General features: G+C 36.5%; 1 protein-coding gene across 1 annotated transcript in view; it reads right to left on the bottom strand.

The window, feature by feature from the left end:
* FREM2 (FRAS1 related extracellular matrix protein 2) overlaps nucleotides 1–20,874 on the bottom strand; it is a 115,855-nt gene that overhangs the window by 43,028 nt on the left and 51,953 nt on the right. The window contains exons 3-5 of the mRNA XM_026053334.1: nucleotides 7,212–7,358; nucleotides 3,694–3,924; nucleotides 210–335 (exon numbers count right to left, since the gene is read on the bottom strand). Of these exons, the coding sequence (XP_025909119.1) occupies nucleotides 210–335; nucleotides 3,694–3,924; nucleotides 7,212–7,358 (504 nt within the window). The remainder of the gene's footprint in view (nucleotides 1–209; nucleotides 336–3,693; nucleotides 3,925–7,211; nucleotides 7,359–20,874) is intronic.

Here is a 20,874-nt window from a genome sequence, read left to right on the forward strand (position 1 = left end):
AATTTGGAAGATGATAAGTTTGAGCTGTATTCAATAAGATTTTATGATAGACAGTGAGGATGAATATATATATGCAACTGAAACTGAAGATATTTAGATAAAAAAATCATTATCAGATGTATAAACATTATGCAATGGATAGAACTATTCATTTTGCTTTTCTGCTTTTCCATTTTCACTTTTTTTTTTTCTACTGTTGATTCTACTACCTTGTTGTGTGTAGCAGATAACCATCAGTTCCTGGCTCACATCTCCACTTCTTCTGACTGGTATAAACAATTCACCAACAACTTCTTCAATAGTATAGGTGGCTTGAGGAATAAAGACAGTTGATTCTGCAGAGATCAGACACATTTGATTATGTTGTGCTATAGCCTCAGAAAGACACAAGTGAAATAGCTAGGAGTATCTTAAAATATTTTAAATACAACAAAAAACTTGAATGTATCAGTGATAAAGTTAATATTTATAAGAAGTTGGAGGGTAAGAGAAACAGAATTTCTTAGTCTTTTTAACTCAGAGAGAAAAAAAAAGCCAGACAGCCAGATCATTAGGTCTGATCTTGTAACTCCTTACAAAGTAGTCTTTTATGTTATTAATTTACTTATTTAGGGTTAATTACGCAAGACAAAGTTTGGAAGATTGTTTCATCAGAGTTAGCCTATGATTATTTCCATATTATTTCATTAGCTATTGATCACAAAATATATCACATACAGGTAGTAGTACAATGAATCTCTAACTTATTACATGCTGACAACCATGGCAATTATTTGGTACTGACGATGCTTATAAAGCCAAATTTAGCACTTGCTGCTTGTTTTGAGGGAATGTGTTGGTACAACATTGAGGATGATAGGGATGAGATTCAAATCCTGACTTGGATTTCTGACTTGAGTTGGCTAAGTGTTTATAATTCTATTTTACTCAGATCTAGCCAGATCTGTAGATCTAGCCAGTCAGTGGAACCTGAAGAGTAATTGTGTCCTAAAAATCAGGCCCAAGAATGTCAGATCTTATTTTTATGGATCCTATTTTTAAACTCATTATTCTATACTCATACAAGCCGATGACTATGCTATATCATGTCCCTGGGACTCAGGATTCATTTTATTTTTGATTCCTCAAATCTCAGGAACAAAGAAGAGTTACATAGAAAGCACTTCACAGTTCTAATAGTACATCTGCAATCTATTTAAGTCACCTTTAATACTGAATATAATTCTGCAAAATATCACATGAAATGGTATTTACTGACTGCACAAAGCAAAATGTTTCATTATTTAAGAATACTTTGTACTTTGCAAACTATTTTTCTGAAGAATGTAATGTGATATTTCTGAATGTTCCAGGTTTTATTTCTCAAACCAGAAAATATTACTAGAATGACTGAAAGTCAGAAGTCTGCCTTAAAAATGCTGTAATTCAGGTATGATGACATCTACACACTTCCACTACTCCAGCAAGTCAAAAATCAATATGAAAAAAACAGACACATCCAATCTTCCTGTTTTAAGGTAAAAGCTGAATCACATTCTACAAGTTTAACAGACCTTATGACTAACACAAAGAATAAGAGAAGAACAATCTATACCAGTGATTTAAAAATCAAGGCTTAATCTCCATTCTTCTCAGCTAGCATATAAAAATACATCCTTATGAAATCTCTTTATGGCATAAAACAGTAATTAATTTTCTATATACCAAAAGGCTGGTACAGGTTCGCACATTTTGGTACTAAGATTGCTCTATTCAAATCAGTGAGTTTAAAAGTCAGCTTCACTGGAAAGAGGATAAAACTCTTGACAGTTCCTCAGTTAGCATGTGAACTTGTTACATTCATCTTTGTAAAAGATCACTGGGAAACCAAATCCTTTCCCTCAAAGGGCTACATATATTTTCTCTGTAGATTATTTTATTATGCATTTGATTTTTCCCATGTAATTTACTAGTCTATTTGCATACTACTGCAAACAGATTCTTGCAAATTTTCTGGAATTAAAAATATTTTATCTCAATCCATGAAATAGGAAAATTTATTGTTGGCATTAAGAAACCTCAGACTATCCCAATTTTTCTTAATTTCATAGATCAAAGGTATTATAAATACATAAAGAGATAGACATAAATAGATCCGATATATTTTCAAACCATTTCTGTCTCACACACACTGCACTTCATCTTAGGCACTCTTTGTCTTGATGACTATATATGACTGTCAGATAACCTTTGATTTAACTTGTATTTGTACTAAAAAAAGAAACCTGACAGTTCTCCTGGTCATCTCTTCAAAAGTTTATTAGGAAAGACTCTAATATATATAATATATAGCTATATAGACTATGGCTTCTACGGTCTTCTAACTCCTGCAAGGATTCTTTAATAATGTTTCTGTGTGCTCATGGCCCACAGGTTCAAGTATCTGGCTGCAGCTGAAAAACAAAGACACCAGATTACAACCAGAGCATTTTTTTGTTTTGTTATCAGTTCATTCTTCACCTACATTTCACCGTCATTTTAAATGTTCTTAATACCTCGGCTATTATATGTTATCCTGAATGCAAATTATTTGGACATGCACACTTCCTGCTTTTTCTCTTCCTATACTATGGCAAGGGCCACAGTAACTGTTGTAGTTCTCTGGGAAGATGGCAGCCAGAAAACTTAGCTTACTTTTGTAGGTATCACTAATTTTAATATTTTATTTTAATATCACTTATTTTTTTAATTGGGAGATATCTGCAAATAAATTTGGTGTATGTAGTTCCTCTCACAGAATCACAGAGTGGTTGAGGTTGGAAGGGACCTCTAGAGATCCTCTAGTCCAACCCCCTGCTCCAGCAGGGACACCCAGAGCACGGGGCACAGGGCGGCATCCAGGCGGGTTTGGGAGATCGCCAGAGAAGGAGACTCCACAGCCTCCCTGGGCAGCCTGTGCCAGGGCTCTGGCACCCTCACAGTGAAGAAGTTCTTCCTCACAAGCAGATGGAACTGCCTGGGTTTCAACTTATATCCATTGCCCCTTGTCCTAACACTGACCACCACTGAGAAGAGTTTGGCGTCTTCCTCCCTACATTCCCCCTCTGGTATTTGTACATGTTGATAAGATCCCCTCTCAACCTTTTCTTCTCCAGGGAAAATAGGCCCAACTCACTCAGTCTTTCCTCATATGATAGATGCTGCATTCCCTTAATCACTTTTGTTGTTCCCTGATGGACCCTCTCTAGAAGCTCCACATCCCTCCTATAATGGAAAGGCCAGAACTGCACCCAATACTCCTGTCAAAGGCAGCTTGTGGGAGACAGCAACCATGCACTCAGTGAAACAATGTGGTGCAAAGACCTTGTACTACTGGAAATAAAGTGCTCATGATGTAAAAAAAAAAAAAGTACTACATAGCTGTAGAAACTCATGCCTTGATCTCATCTATTGTCCCTAGTTTGGAGCTGTACTTGGGTACTGAACTCTGTTTTTGCAGATTCTCAGTTTGGTAGTAAGGCCTAACTGACACAACTAGTCTGCATCTGCGGCTAAAGAGTAAATTAATTACCCTCCTGTCATCTGTACAGACACACTCTGTGCTTGCAAGCACACTGGACAGTTTTGATGCTGGTAACAGCAATTTCACTGTTGATTCTTTAGTTCATTTGGTATATGCATACATTAACAATACATTTCTGGAAAAGGTCTTACCATCTCCTGGATCAATAATCTCCACAGTGGCCACATCAGGAAATTCCAGGACTGCCATTACAGGCTCAGAAAGAACAATTTGAAAGGACTCCGACTGTTCATGTTCACCATCACTTAAAATCCGTACTCGCCACGTAGCTACAGTTTGGCCAGGATTAAACTGCACCTGCTTCTGGGCTTTTCCTCTGAAGTCTTTATCTTTCTTGGCAGTACCATCTTTGGTACTAATACCTGCCAAAACCAGGAAATTCAGATAATTAAAAACAGCAGGAATATTTTCCTCTCATTACTTCAAAGAACTTTTTTTCTTTTAAAAAAAGGAAAATTTAAAAAACCACAATTTTACCAGAGTAAGACTGCTCAAGCTAACTGTGTTCCTCTCCATCAATTCTATATGAGTCTCACAAATAAAGGCGAAAACAGATCGATTGACTTAATTAAAGGCAAATACTAGGAAAGCTCTAAATTCTCTGAGCTGACTGGAAAGTTTACATTTCTAAAATTGCTTTTCATTGACGTTTCTCCCGAGTTCAATGCTGTCTGAAAGTCCTTTGTTCAAATCAGTCCTTCAGAACTGTCTCCAACTCATGCATCTGGCTTCTGTTCCAATGCCACAGCACCATCCAAATACCAAAAGTTCTCAAAAGATTTCAAAATCTTATCTCATCTCTGCTCCGTTTCTTCCAATTGTATCATTTAATATACTAAAAGTTACTAACTACCTCTCCCTACAAATTTGCCTAGCTCACTTCCTGCTTGCTTCTCTTCCTGTATACCAATCTTTTATTTAACCTCTATAGCCGTTAAGCCCCTTCAGCTCTGCAAATGAATCAGAAAGGCTAGTAGGTGTCTTAATCATTATCTTCCATGTTCTTTTCATAGAATCATTATTGTGGGAAAAGATGTTCAAGATCATCAAGTCCAACATCAAAGCCATCATCACCAGGCCTGTTAAACCCTAAGTGCCCCATCTGCATGTTTCTTGAACACTGACAGGGATGGTGACTCCACCACTTCCCTGGGCAGCCCGTTCCCATGCTTTACTACTCTTTACATGTAGAAATTTTTCCTAATACCCAACCTGAACCTCCCTTGACGCAACTTGAGGCCATTTCCTCTTGTCCTATCCATTTTACAGGACTAAGGTGGTCAACTAAAGACACATTATTCAAATTTGTTATTCTTGTTTGTCAGTTCTCTTTTTGGAGTTGGAGACTGCTGAATTCAGAAAAAAAATTAAATATTTTTTGAAAGTCAGAAGTCAAATCAGTTTTTGTTAGCCAATATCAGTTATTAATTTATGAAATACATCTTTAACATTTTCCCTTATCTCTATCATTCTTTTCTAACTGTTCAAAACAGAGTCTTTCAAGTTAGATTTATTTAATTAATGTCTAGTTCCTGTAAATTCCCTAGCTAGCCAGGTGGCCTAACTATATCTCAGTACTTGAATCTCAAATTATAATTCAGAAAGAGCCATAAAAAGAACCTTCGTTTCTATGGAAAAGTCTGTGCTTCATGTCAGGTAAGTGCTTTCATATTTGCCTAATATCAGCCTCAAACTGAGAGCATTTTTTAAGCAGTATGAGCACCAACAGTTTTAACCTGAAATTGTACAAGAATAATCCTTTCTGGTCCGAATGCATCAACAGTGTGAACGGAGAAGGAACAGAATGGGAGCAGATCCAGAAGCTAGAGATAGGTGTAAGGTTGCAGAATGTGATAACACAGTCTTTTTTCACCTTTTCACTCTCCAGACACTGCAAAGAGCTTTCAACACCTCCTATATCAGCCTCAATTGACTGCCAACATTGACTGAAGAAAATGAGCTTACTGCTCACACACTTGCTGGTCATTGCTTAATCAGACCAGCTCACAACAGCCTTCTGAAAAAAATGAGGTATGACAACTGCTGTCAAGTTGCTATACATATATCTTCTTATTATAAAGAAAAAAATCCAGAAAGGCACTGTATTCTGTGAAACAATTACAAAACTGGTACCAGACCTAGGCATCTGTTCATAAATAATTCCAAATTGTATAGGCAATGACTCAACACTGCTCCTCATTAAAACTTTTCATTTTATTCATAAGATTAGTTAAGGTTTGTACTGATCATTCAATAAATCTGTGTGCTAGAGCTCTAGATATGTGCCATCCACTCATCCATACAGACGGCACATATACAGGTTTGTATACACACACATACAGGCAGTTTTCAAAAGGGATGTTCAATCTTTTCAGAACCCCTTTTGGCAAGAAGTGGACAACATCTCAGCCTTCATATGTCAATCTGTGGTTACACAGTGCCCTAATTACCTAATCACAGGAGACTCTGGCTGCAAATCTAATGAGATTTCTATAAGCGTAAAAGTACTCTGAAAATTTTGAGTACATATTTATTTTCTTATTTTAAAAGTTTTAAAAATCTGACCTTTTTAAATTTGAATATTTTTAATAACATGCTTCACTAAAAAAGTTGCAATGTACTGTAGTGTCAAATGAGTTCCTTCAATAGGAATTCAATTTCAGTAGTAATTACAGAATTTGTCTGTTAAAAAGTAAAGATAAAAGCAAACAACACTGCAAGCTGTGAAATCTGTTCCTCCATTTAAATTCTGAGATATTTCTTATAGGTTTCTTCATATACTATTCCTTAGTTGTAAATATATTTCTTTCTTTCTGACTAATGATCCTTAGCAAATGTATTTTTCTTGTCCTGGTGCTACAGTTTGAATATCATCATCCTGAGAAATGTGGTATTTTTTAGAACTCTGTTAAATTTTAAACTCTCAATTATTTGTTTAAAAATATTTTGATACTGTTCAAAATTATAAAAAGCTTCAGTCTTCAAGTATGCAATTATTAATTTGACCTCCAAAAGAATATCTTCCATAGACTGTGTTTGCTGTCCCCAGCTGCTGCTGTTTTCTACTTGCTGAAAGAAAGCCAGCTGGAGGAACTTTCCCTTTGTTCTCATGGCCTCAGAATTCAGGATATTTGCTCAGAATTTGGGATAGTAAACATCTCAAAATATTACACTTCTAGTGGACGTACAGCAAGAATATGTTTCACTCTACAGTTTTAATGACATTCTGAGTAATGGAACTTCTATATGTGCTCGAAGTTGGCTTCAAAAACATATCTTCCATTATTTGAAGTCATAATTTTGTTCTATCAGGAAACAAAGAGTTTGTCTTGAACAAGTGAAGCATTTCAGAATACTGAAGTATTTTCTATGACTGCATCATGACTATTTATGATTTCTGAACACTTTCAAAACTTACTTTTTATTTATAAAGGAACAATTTGATGCACTATTCTTATTTTAACATCATAAATTTCAGCTTAACTCATTCAGCTTAATTAATGAAGTTATTTTAGGAGAAACAGCATTCTAGGAAACTAATTCAAATTGTTTGGTACTCAGTAAAAGGATATAGCTGTATTGATATATTTCAAGAATTTGCTTGCCAGCTAACTACAGAAGCGTCTGATAAGACTTGAACTGAACTTACCTATAAAAGAGGTTTCTCCCAGGTAACCTCGTCGTTTAAGAACAACATCAAGATATTTGGAGTCTTCATTTACTAAATAATATTCCTTTTCCAAGGAGATCCAAGCCCAGTTTAGACGAAAATGTTGATTCTTCAGCTTATTGCCTCCTATAAAACAAAACGATAAAATAATTTATTTATTTTTCCTTTTAGTTAAATACTGTTTTTTCTTTTGAGATTAACATAGCCTGTATCCCAGAGAAGATACACATCCTAACTGGCCATTAAAATCCAAGGATGGCAAGGGTTTAAAACTAAGAAAAGAATAGTATTCAAAGTTCTTGTATTGCTATTTGGAACACACAGGAATACATTCTATCTTAGAACTTTATCTCAGTTGCATTTAGGCCAAAGTATGTTAGTTTTCTATGAGTTTGTGAAAATATATTTGGGATACCTTTTCTAAAAAATTACAAAAATTGAGACAGATCACAGTTCTGCACAACTGTGTTTGCATTCCCAAAAGACATGTTGCACAAGGCCACATGTGGAACTTCCTAGATATGATTAGATTGCTTGAAGCACAGGACGGCCCCTCTGATCCTGAAAGATCAGAGATGATATCTACCATCTTTTGGTCTGTAAAAGCCATTTTCGATGAGATTTTATTTCAAAGCTGCAAACAGAACTAATTCCTGCCATATATGAAATTAACCCATTTACCCAAATAGCCGAACTCTAAAACCACGTATTTTGTTCACTAAAGCCATCAACTCCAGCTCTTGTTATTTGGATCTTAGTAAGATGGATACTTGTTGTGTACTCAAACACCAAGAATGGAAAATTCACTAAAGTACTGCACTGCTGAGGAAATGGAATGGTTAGCATGTACCACGGGTTTTGGATGATGGCTTTGCCATTAAGTTGAAGATCAAATTTCCTACCTAAATGATGGAAAGACCCTTCACAGTGCTTCTTCTCGAGCAAAAATATCCATATATTCATCCTCAGAGGCTGGCTCATTTTTGAAGCCCAAGCAATGTGGGAAATTTTGGAGGAGATGATTTGGAAGCCTCTTAGCTCCAGCAAAACACAGCACTAGCCTGCAAACTGAGCGTGTCTCAGCTTAATTTTTTGCCCCCAGTAGAAATGAAGCTTCTGTGTTTATATTTAACATTACTTGTCAAACTGTAAAACAGCGGTAAGTGCTTATTCAAATGGCAGAATATATAGGCTATATCTTAGCCTAAAAAAAATACAGAAACAACTAATGGAAACATATAGCACTCCAAGTCCTCTCTGAAAAGGCCACTTTTTTTTCCCAATATGTAAAATAAGAGCTTAAAGAAGATAGCACCCATTTCACATAAACTAAGTATTTGTACAGAGTATAGCAAATTAGATTAGCACCTCTGATAAAAGTATAGCACAACTTTACTTTCTCATGTGTATTTTACTACCATCTGCTTACTAATTTTGCACAGCAAAAAGGCACTTCTTGATAGTGCAAGAACTCTGTATACCACAGATAATAGCAGAGGGACCAGTCAAGCCCTGAGTATCATTCCATGGGGTGTGTTTGCCATTGCTCAGGAAAATGCTATCATTTCTACAGCATGAATGAAAAAATTTGCTCAGCTCTTGGAAGACAGAATTTGTTTTTAACAACTATCTTTTGTGAATGCTGGTTTGTGTGAAAGGATGTAGTCTGATACCCTTCCCACAAGGTGTTGCTACATAACAAGATTTGCTCAGGTATTATCAGAAATGTGCAAATAAATCTCTTCAGAATTTTAAGACCTTTGCACACAAGTCAGGGAAAAAAGTAACTGAGTAGCAGAGAAATATACCTAAGTTCACTTAGAGCTGAACTATTGCAGGAAGGGGCAAACAAAAGTTGCTTTTCCAGTTTCTTCCATTTTATTCCCTTGAACAAATAGGCAACTTCTTCATGTGCCTCTACTCTGCTTCCAAGATTAGCCTCTGTATTTCTTTATGGAAATGACTTGTATAATCTCTCCAACATGAAAGGAGGGGAATAGTTATCAGTGTGATACTTCACTCCTTGCCTTGCTTCTTTCTGCTCTTTTGATCTCTGTTTTTGCAGAGAAAGGGGAGGCTCACAAGCTGACAGACCAAAACCTGCAGTGAGTACTGCAATAAAACCACTAACCATAGTGTTAGTGAAAGCTGAGCTTACTTTACCTTAACCATATTCTATTACATCCATAAATATCTGTGTCTTCGAGTTAATTTCTTGGGATAAATGTATAAGAATAATTTTTGTCCTTTTATCTACTGAGAAAAAACACCTGGATGTTCCATTCAGACAGAGTTACCGAAATTATCACTACTCTCTCCTTTTCTTTGCTATGGATCTCCTCAATGTAGCAGGTATATGAAACAACTGAAAAGGAAAATCCACTCCTGAACTTGAACTCAGGCTGCAGTGAAAATAAATGTATAGAGACAGAAAGAAATGTATAGAGACAGAGAACAGAAAGGAAATCAGAAAGGCCTTCATTTGGCCACTCTTCAGTGTCAAGCCAAGCTAGTTACTATGTACTAGGATAAAGTTACTTCAACAGTCTTATTAGAAGTAGAATTGGATATGAAATGTAGAAACCTTTGTCTCCAACATCATGATTCCCTATTTAGCTATGAAGCTGCCTGTCTTCACCATCAATTCCCATGTTTTTTGATCCTCAAACTACTTGGTAGTCACAATTAATAGTTTGTATAAAAATGCAGAAAATAGATCATAAATAATCTTTATTCAGTGCTTTGGACATCATATTATAACTATTTGCTATGAAAGATCGTGAGAAATAGCACATCTTGTAAAAATGCCTAATTTCATCTAGAAAAATGATTTGGAGAATTTAAATACAAACAAGACCTGCATGTAAAATCCTTTATTAAAATACTCTGAATTGACTTCAGCCATGTGTAAGTTCACCAAATTATTTTATCCAATTAGAAACCCATTAAAATGCTTCATCTTTACAAGTCTTTCTCAAATGTACCGTAATGGAATCCAATCACTATAATAACTTAGTGAACTCTGCACCCTTCTGCACTCTGTCTGCCACTGTAACTCAATATATTTGCAGAACAACCAAACCCAACCCCCCCAAATAGCCTCTAGTGATTAGGAACTAAAACAATGGTTTCTCTGACTTCTCATGAGAAAGCACACACTTCCCAGTGCTCTGGAATTGGCTTGTCTGGAGTGTAATTGCTGGTATCCAATGAACTGCAGACAGTTTCCGTCTTTCAGTAGTTTCTGTAATCTTTTTTTGCTTCTGTTTCATGTCTACCCCAAGAAACAAGCTGGAAAGGCTGCTCTGAGTAAACAAATGCTTGAAGTAACATAATAGAAAAAATATTTGAAGAATACTGTGTAGTTTCTTTATCAGAGTAATAGATGAGGAAATGAGAAGAGAGACACAAATGGAAAGGCTAGATAGCGCGTGTTAAATTTTGATCCTGTAAAATTCAGCTAAGCGTAACTAAGGAGGTCTCCAAACACAGTCTGAGATTCATGCTGGGTTAATTTAAGGAATTCCCAACTTAAGTTTATGTCTTGCTCTTCTGACGGAGATTAACCAGTTTGTGATTAAGAGATTAGCCAGGTCCTCATTAACAGAAACTGTGGAAGCGAACATGCAATAACTCTTCAGTCACTATTCAGTCAGCATTTCATAGCTTTCCAGCAAGCTCAGTTTAAATCAACCTCAGTATAAATTAGTTTACCAAGAGGCAGGCTACCTTCATTCTCTTGGCTGCACGGAGAGGCTCTGGGGTTTCAAAGACAGCAGCAAAGAAGTGCAAAACAGACAAATGAGTAATGAAAATTCATTACTGAGCCTGGCTGAACCACCAAAGATAGATGCTGGAGCAATGCACATAGTTGAAAGCCTGTAGAGCTATTAAGTGCCTCGCTTTGTATCTGATTCCAATGGAATCCAAAAGACAGCTAGTGTATTTTTTTAATTAATTAATTTTTCTGGAAACTTCCCATTTCTACAGCTCCATTTCAGGTTGGTGACTATGCAATAATTTCATGGATTCAGAGGTACTGTTGAAGTCCTTGTGCGTAAACTTAAGTGCACTGCAGAAAGTGTCCTTAATGAAATGAAAGACGTCAAGTAACCCTCAAAGTTCCTCGTAAGACTAAACAAGCTAGAACAGGACAAATATTACTCATATTCTTCTTCTACCAATCCACCAAAAAACAAGCTGTTCCCAAAAAGAAAGACTGACTTTGATTACTCTCTTTACTGAAAGCACAGTTAGGGAATAAATTTGAATTTCACTGTTTTATATAGTCTGTCTTGAGCCTTGTGGACATATGTAGCTTTTCATATTAATATTGCAATCAATTTATTATTAATCTAAAAAGTAAAATAATTCAAAATTTTTCAAAACGAAATGCTTTAACTGACCTCTGCTCAATTACTCTGCAGAATTTTACAAGAATTTTATTTTTTTGTTGTATTTCAACATACATCTGTCAGAGGCAGCCTAGATTTTCTTGTAAGAAGGTGGAGAGTTTAAGTGAAATTAAAGGCAAACTACATGTAAAACACTTCATCATCTTATTAGACATAAACCCCACATCTTTTTAACCATCTCACAGAAAATACAAATTGGCAAATTCAGAAAGGAATTGATACAATATTTGGCCTATGCGCATACCAAATTATGAAGAAAATATTACACCACTTTAAAACATTGCAATGTACACAATGCAGCCACACAGGTTATTGTGAAGACAACAATGAAAAAAAGCCTAAGTCTCAATGACATAACGGAAAGATCATCATACCATTTATATGCAAATATTTCTTTGGAAATTGCCAGGGAAGGTAGACTTATTGATAATTACAAATCTGTTCTCATTAAAATCCAGACCCGCAAGGCTTGCTTTCAAGAAATACTTTGTCTCCCTGAATATTGACAGGAGCGACATGGTCACAACTGAACATGCTCAAAACAATTCATAATGAAACTCTAATCTATCAGAAGACATTTAATATTGGAAAAAAAACATAAGGAGACATCTAAAAGTGATGAAAGGGAGCATATTGTGGGATAAGGACTACAAATAATGCACAGCATGAATATACCCTATGAAAGCTTGGAGTTATGCTATATTGAATGGACCTGCCCTTGCCCAGTATTTGAGGTCAAACAGTCCTTGACAGGCTGCTATTTGGATGACAGACCTTTAAGAAACTGGCAAGCACATGGCAAAGTTCATGCTGTACTGAACACTTGGCTGATATCATGGCACAAAAAATGAGGAAAACCTTTATTCTCTCCTGCTACTGCTTCTAAACTGATGAACAGGAGACAAAATAGAAAATAAATGCATGCCATCTATCTCTTGATTGATATTGTCCTGTTTGCTAGCCAGTTATTAGGGGTTTAATTTAACTAATCAGCAGGTAGTGAGCACTTCTAATAGCCTTGATTTGACAGTAATAAGGGGGAAAAGAACGGCCTCAAGTGCTTGGCAGCCTATGTTCCCTCTAAGCGACCTAGCTCATGTAATTAGGTTCAAAAGAAGCAGGACAACCCCCCAAAACCGGGGATGGCAGCAGAGGAAACTTCTGAAAGGGGACAGAGAACAAGTGCAGAACAGCAGGATCCCTCCGGACCTACAAGAGGGAGGACATTAGGAAGCAGAGCGGTCTGCAGACTGCCGCACTCAGTAGTTGCTCCTGTTGTACAGCTGTGATAACTCCGTATTTTGAAACCGTGTTTTATGTTACTGTGTGCTCTGTACTTAATGACCACTGCTCCTCTGCTGGAAAAAAAAAAATCAGAGGGGCTAAATTCAATAGTTCTCACTGAATAATCACTGCCGATAAGCAATGTATTTTTGGCCAGGCCCCAGGTAGAGGAATCTAATCAACTGGCTTCTGTTCCAGAACAGGTAAAGATGAGACCGATCATCTCGGTAGGATTCATTTAATCTAGTTTTATCATTTAAAAGATAGATAATTAATTAATGCTATTTGTCCAGACACAACCAATGGAAAGCAAAGTCTCTCCTGGAACTGTATTTCTATTTAATTCTAATAGGATGAAGTGGATTGCCCCCTGGAAGGATCTGGCTCACTCCACTGATTAGGAAAGGAGATTACAGAGTCAGGCAGACAGCTTACATTTAGATGCATAAAACTGATTTTCATGGGTGCACAAAGAATAGTCCTGAGAAAGCTCAAAGATGCAACTAGTCCAAAATGTTAAATCTGCAAATTGTAAATTCAAACACTTTAAAATTCATCTTCCAAATATATATATATTTGATTTAGAAGAATTACTGATTTATTAAACAACTATTTCAACAAATACTTAACTATTAAACAACTATTGATTTATTAAACAACTGTCATTAAACTGATAACTGTTTTATGTAACTAACTTCAGAGCAGAAAAATAATTTAAACTCTCTTTTGGGTAGTAATAGTGAAAACCCAAACATCCCTTCAAGCTGTCATGTCTATCATTAAACAATACCCATGTTACCTAAAGCAGAATACCTGTTTTCCTAAGGATCCACACCCTGTGCCTCCCTCTGAAGGGAAAAAAAAAAAATCCACCCACCACCTGGATTAGTAAAATTACATGAATGCATGGCCTGCAGCAGTAAGTAAATTTATTAGATCTCTGGCAACACACTCTTAAAACAAACTTAGTAGTTTTCAGGTTTCTGCTCAGTAATTCCTCTTGTGGCGCCAGACAATGACTCCCAGAAAGTGGATTCCAGTTGAATTGAGTGAATTGAGCACTGAATTTTTACACCTGTAAAGTAATGCCTTGCACACAAGTAGTTTCCAATAAAATTACTGCTAGTAAATAGCCTGGTCAAAGAATCTGTTGATTTTCCTTTTTTAAAATCATTTTTATGGGGGATTTCTTCGTTCAGGCTCAACTACAGCAAACACTGTTGCCTGAGTGCTTGGTATTTCAATGCTTCTGAGAACTGAGTGTATGAGCGGGTGCCACCTGAACCTGTGGGCCTTAATTTTTCATAACAAATCTGAAATAAGTATTTGTGGCAAAATAACTGGTAAACTTGTCTGCTAGCTGAACTTTTTAACTCTGACTGTTGAATGATGTCTTCACAGAGAATTCCTTTCCATTTCAGATGACAATCCAGACTCATAAATCTCAGATTTACAGCCTTAACAAAGTATGTATGAGAGATGCATTAAAGACATTGTTGTTATTTGCAAAGCTTACTATGAATAAAATGGAATAGCTTCTCCATTTTATCAACTTGACTTCTGGACAGCATTCTTGTAGTAAATGAATGAGCACCTATAGGAAAACTATTCCTTTAACTCCACGTCAAAGTGATTGAACTAGTGTTTTATTAAGAATTTGCATCTACAGATTTGAATTTTGGAACTTTTTCTGTTCTGGCAATGCAACAAATAAAATGCCCGACTGAGTAGAGCAGAACAAATGCCAGGCAGTTCACTTAACGTTTACTTTTAATTCATTTCAGATTAATTGTACCAGGTAATCTTGAATACTTGACTTTAAATTTTATTTGACTGGAGAAACTCCTTTGTGGTGGTTTTGATCTCTTTCAAGCTCTGCCAACCCTATAACCTTACAGGGATTTAACCCTATTCAGGAAGGACAAAGTGAAAATATCAAAACATAAAAACTAAAACCAGTCATTACTGTTACAAAGACACTAGCAGGTTTCTTTCTAAACATTTATAACTTTATGCCTTAAAACATATCATGCAAAGGAAGAAGGTATGAGTTCTATAAATCACTTCCACCGCATTCCTCCATTCCTATTTTGTTCTATCTTCCTACATTCCTAATGCTGCAGTCACAGTGTATATAAATAAAATTGAAGAGTAACCCCAAGTTCCTTCAAAGATTCACATCAAAGTGTAAAAATAGTCTGTCTAGATATCAAAATTAAGTACAGAAAAGAAAGAAGTTCTAAGTTAGTTCAGAAGTGAACTAACTGCAGAATCACCATAATCACCGGGAGTTTCCCAAGACAGCAGCCTAGATTCAACACAAATACTACAGAGGGACAGGGGACAGAAGTGACAGTGAGATTACAACAATTCAATCTTAATTTGAATTCTTGATTGAAAGAACACATTCTTTCCATCTCTCTACATCTTCCCTCTAAGATTTGAGACAGTTGACATTGAATGAAAGCTGTCAACAGAAAACTCCATCTCTAAAATTAAATTCAATTTGTGCTGTCACTAAAATGGTTCTATGTTTTCAGCACAAAAAAAAATTTATAAAAAGGAATTTATTCTTTTTTATCCTCACATTTTAATCAGCTTGAAAAGGGATGACAGATTCAAGTACTATATCATGTCTTCAAATGCTAGCAAAATAGTGCAAAACACTGCAACATCTAGGTAACTGAAAGGTCATATTTAAGAGTCTAAAACCACATTCGATTTGGTAAAATTCTTTTTTTTTTTAAATAAAATTACATATTGACCTTAACCAAGGTAAGCTTATTCACAAGCCAAGCTGAAATAAACTTGGCATCACTCAGGCTTTTGGGAAATCCTTGATCAAGATTTCTGAGACCATTCTCCTACATGTTTTCAGATTAAAATCCTTCAGCTTTTTCCCAAAGGCTGGGGAACAAGTTTCTATCCACAGCCAAGTCCAACTCCCGCTGAGACCGCTGCCTATCACATGCAGGCAGCTAAAGGCTGGGCTGATCTGCGGTCCCAAGTTTACATATTTCCCTTCAGCTTTTGTACTGAGAGGTGGGGAGGTGTGACCACAGGAGTTTCAACCTGCCAACTAGCACAAATGTCTCATGTTATGGAAGAAGGTGTTGCTACACGTTCTTGAAAGGGAGCAGCACAGTCCTGCCGGGACGTGACCGTGGCCTCCTGTACCTCATCTGTCAATGTTGGCACCATCACTGGCACGTAGAGCAGAGCGCTGTCCTGCTCGCAGTGCCACCAGGACACTTGCAGAGCGTCTAGGGAAGCTCCTGGTGCTGAGCTGTCAGCCCCCTTGCATCCTCTCTTTGGCTGGTCATGTCTTACAATTTTTAAATTCTTTCATGGCCATTCAAAATGTTTACACCTCCTTGTTAGGACAGCTGTTACTTGTAAAAGGCAGCACCATGCAGGATTTGCAACCATGAGCTTCAGGAGACTCATCCCACCGGGAATACCAGGAGAATGCCCACAAGTGCCAATGCCAGTGAAGAACTGTGGTACAACCAAGATGGGCACACGAGGCCCTGGAAACACCAAGATGAAGCTTGAGCATATCTGCTCAAGGAGATACAAAGGGCAACTCAGAGAGATTCAACCTCAGCAGCCCTTCTGCCAGATGATTTTAGGGGGCTACTCAAATCCTTCCAGCCAACTGTTGGCTTCAAGATATTTGCTTTACTTTTTAGGAAAGTGAGTTCTCCCTCAGATGACTGCAAAGGCACTTCTCTCCCTTCGCTCCTTGATTAGAGAAAGAAATTAGGCACTTATTTGCAGGATTGCTTCATTACAAGTGTGTAAAACTTAGACACATAACTTAGACTGACTGGGTTTCTTGCTCTATTTAATAGGCCTTAACAGGCATGGTTGTCAGTTGATTTAATATGAGCAGATCAGACTGCAGAACAGCCTCCTCTTCACACAGCTAGTTGCGTGTGTCATAAAATGTCCCTGATGGTGGGGTCACTGTTTGACACACAAGGAAAACGAAACTCCAAGATCATCTATGAAAGCTGGATAACCAGCTGGTCAAGTTAAAAGCAATCCACTACTGCTCCTTCTGCTCAAAATAATCCACTACAGATGCATACATATTAAAAAAAGTCATATGGCTGTGACTCCCTAGCTTTTCAGAGAAAAATCTGAAACAATATGTGGTATATAATAGAGCCTGAATCTTTTCAGCATTCACACATGCAAGATAAGTCATACAAATGCCCACACCCTTGCTAATCAATTTTCTATCTGCTACAGCCTTGCCTGTGCTAGAAAAAAATGTTCCTACCTTAATCCTTTCAAAAAGATCAATATGGTCAACAGGTCAGAATCCTATTTTGCCAATTGCAGGCTGGATTCTAGTGTTAGTTTTCCAAACACTCGCCTATAACATAACTTTTTAAAGAAGTTTGCTTGTCTATTCTTTGTCTGTCTAGGCGTCCTAGGCCTTTTATTTGTAAAGCGCAACGAATGCAAACAGTATATAAAATCTGAATACATAAAATCTGTCTCTGATGTTTAAATGGCACTTCCTTCCCTCTCTGCCACAAGCCAGCAAGTACAGCTGTATCGGTATAAAAGTACTTATCAGTTCATGTTATGAACAGGAGTAGTTCCACCTGTTCTTGTATAGCCATTAATTTGTTAATTATTCCAGTTATTTTTAGCTGTTTTTCACATCATCAAAGAAGGCAGCACTATGCATATCTGTATAGGTCTGCAACCATACATAGCCTTTGCTCTTTGATTTCTCCAGTCCAAACTCATTCAGTTATCTCTAGCAATCATTCCAGTAATAATCTGTGATGTCTATTCTCATGTCTACCTCTGCACTGAAAGAGATTTCTTAGATCGTTTTCTCCTGCCCCCTAAGGCCAAAGACAGCCAGAGGGAAAACCCCGGCTCATCACAAGCTCATCAATTGCTATCTTTGCAAAGCAGAGACTTCCTTCTCTTCTCTCCAACTCCTACAGTTTGAACAGCCCTTGAAAAAGTAATAACTAATAATGGGCACTGGAGTCCGGAGGATGTCTCACACTTTTTTTTTTCCAAATATCCTGACGCAAGAATATCAAGAGAACATAATCTGATCTTGAAAAGTGTTTGTCTAAATAATTCTTTGGACATCATTCTGATCTTCTGTTATTAACCTCATATATGTTGCAAAATCCTCAACTGCTGGAATTTGAGCAATAGCTCTGTTCTTCCCCTCTTCACATACTTACACAGTAGCTTCTTGTGAAGTTAGTAAGACTAATAGTATAACAAACATGATTGTGGGAAAACACTTTCTTTTCACTTCCTTTAGTTAATAAGCAACTTTCAGGCTAAGTTTGATAAAAGTCCTTATGTTAAAGAACATAGGAGGGAGGGGTGAAATGAAACCTGAGAGTGCACTGTCTCAAAAACTACCTGTTCAATGAAGACACATTTGCTGTAATTTAACTTGCAGCGTGCGCTGACATTAAAGAGGTATTTGCTTGTAATCTCCTTGTTCTGTCACTGACAGATATTTCAATTTACAATTAGCACCATGCCTTTATGTACATGAAAATGAGGAGCTAGATACAGTACTGCATCATTCTCGAGATGGACAGGCTGTCTCCAACTGAGCTGGTAGGTCTATATGGCACATAGTGGAATGCCACAAAGCTCAGATCCTGCCAGAATGAGAACGAAACATTTCCAGTTCAGTGCTCTGCCTGCCCTACCTAGCCCTGCTGACTGCTAATTCCCCAGCAACTAGGGAGACTAGATTAAGATCTACCCTGACCAACTCAGTAAGGATTGTGCTGCTCTATAGATGGAAAAGTTTTATTCTGGCTAGTAGGAAACAAACGAGTTGGACAGTTTTTATCTTGGATTCTCTCAGTACTTTTCCACAGTGTGCTGTACAGCTGATGGTTAAACTCTTCTCTTTTCTACTCATCCATGACCATAAAAAAAACTTTCTCTCTGGTCTGTCATCACATGGCCTTCTTGTTGTAGACTTGTAACTGCTTACATGCTTACATTGGTCAAGACTTCCATTTATTTTGAAGTTTTCATTTGACACTGTTCAACAACTAGATACAAGCAAAGGTCCTAGGAATTTGAAAATTTACAGCTAGTTTTCACACTAGGAAGCATCCTCGCAGAACACCACTTTCTCTGAAGCACTTTCTGATAAACAGAAGAGCAGCCTATTTAAATGTACTGCAGAATGGGATGGAAACCTTCATTCCACTGCCACAGAACAGTCTCATTTGGACTATGATTGATCTTTTACTTCTTAAGGCACCTCAGAACACAGCTACTCAAAAACTGCTAGATAATGAGATTCACACAGTGTATTTCATGGGAAAGTTACAGCCTTTTGAGTTAATATTTTGCTCCCTTATCAAATATGCAATGTATTCTGAATAAAAAAAAGAAATGTTATGCATAAGCACATGGAAGCCCCACAAGATGATGTTTCAATTTTCTCTGCATGTAGGTATTTCTTAGAGAAATGTTTATCATTCTGGTAATATTCCAGAAAATAAAATTTAAATTCCATTTAAAGTTTGAACATATCCATTAATAGCTATGTCATATTTCAACTTCAAGGTAAACAAGTAGTCTCTTCTTAAACCATGCAGAGCTGAGCAAGGCTGGCTTTATAACATTAACTTGCCAATTTTGGAGGACTGATAAAACAGCTGATCATAAAAGCTTTGTGTAAGAAAAAAGCCTAGAATGTCTGGACAGGAGTATTCTGTAGACATAACATCTAAGGAGAGACTTATGAGCAAGTCCTTGTGCAAGCAGACTAGACTATATTGGCAAAGAACTTCTTATTTCTTTCGTGATTCTGCCATCTATGTTATCTTGTATGCTGAAATATGTGGTAAGATCTTATAGTGAAACAAAATCAAGAATAAAAGGAATTTCACTGAGTTGTGTTGACATATATATGATTTTTATCATATTTTTTTTAATGAGGTAACTATTTAATTAGGTAACTATTTAATGTCTAACATCTGGAAAGCAGGAAGGTCATTTCAGCAAGAGAAAAATCACTGCACCTATTTGTTCCTTGAAAATCCTGAAGTATCTGTTCTCTCTGCTCAGTTTCCCTAAGAAGGAATATTACCTTGAAAACATTTATTCTCACAGATGGTCCTTGCTGCCATTTTCCAAAATAAAACAACTGCACTGCAAGGCAGTCTTGGTAGCAAAGGATTGTAAGCTATTCATCTCTTTTAAACAGTTCATGTACCATAATTACTGTCTTAATACTTACTCTTGATAATTTTTTTAATATAACTCATATATTTTATAACCAAACCGACAATTTTACTTTGCTCCATAATCAGATTTCGGTGACAATCTCCTTCAATTGATTTGGGTTTGATTTTTAGTATTTTTTAGCAGGAAATCCACTTATTGAAGCAGTAAATCACAAAAAAAAAAGTGATATAAGAAAAGAGTGTTAAGGGAGAAAAGAAAAAAAAACATAAAAGAACGAATAAGTTTGAACAGGAATGAAAATAACTGTTTCCTATTTGAGCATGGTATGAAAAGAAAAGAAGAAAGTGTAACAAATACACTTCTTCCAAATCTAAATTATTCAGGTCAAATTTTATCGTAGAATATACCCCTTCACGTAACTTTCTAATAAACCAACTGTTTGCAAATTTAAGTGAAGAACAGATATTAATATAAATATCAAAAACTTTCTATCTTTGCAAACCTTATAATCTTACAACCTACAAAGTGATAACTGATCAAGTGTCTGGTGGAAATTTTGTAAAGAGAAAAGACAGAATCATAATATAGAGTGATGGACCGACAACTAAGTCTGATAGGATAGTGAAAGAAAAAAGAATACATTTTAATGATGTTTTGAATACTGTATTTTTAATAAATTATAAACAGAAACTTGAAGTATTTTTGAAATCAAAATAAATAAAAAAACCTGT

The sequence above is a fragment of the Nothoprocta perdicaria genome, unplaced genomic scaffold (genome assembly GCF_003342845.1).
Source record: "Nothoprocta perdicaria isolate Ctin4 unplaced genomic scaffold, notPer1 scaffold_98, whole genome shotgun sequence".
Classification (NCBI taxonomy): Eukaryota; Metazoa; Chordata; class Aves; order Tinamiformes; family Tinamidae; genus Nothoprocta; species Nothoprocta perdicaria.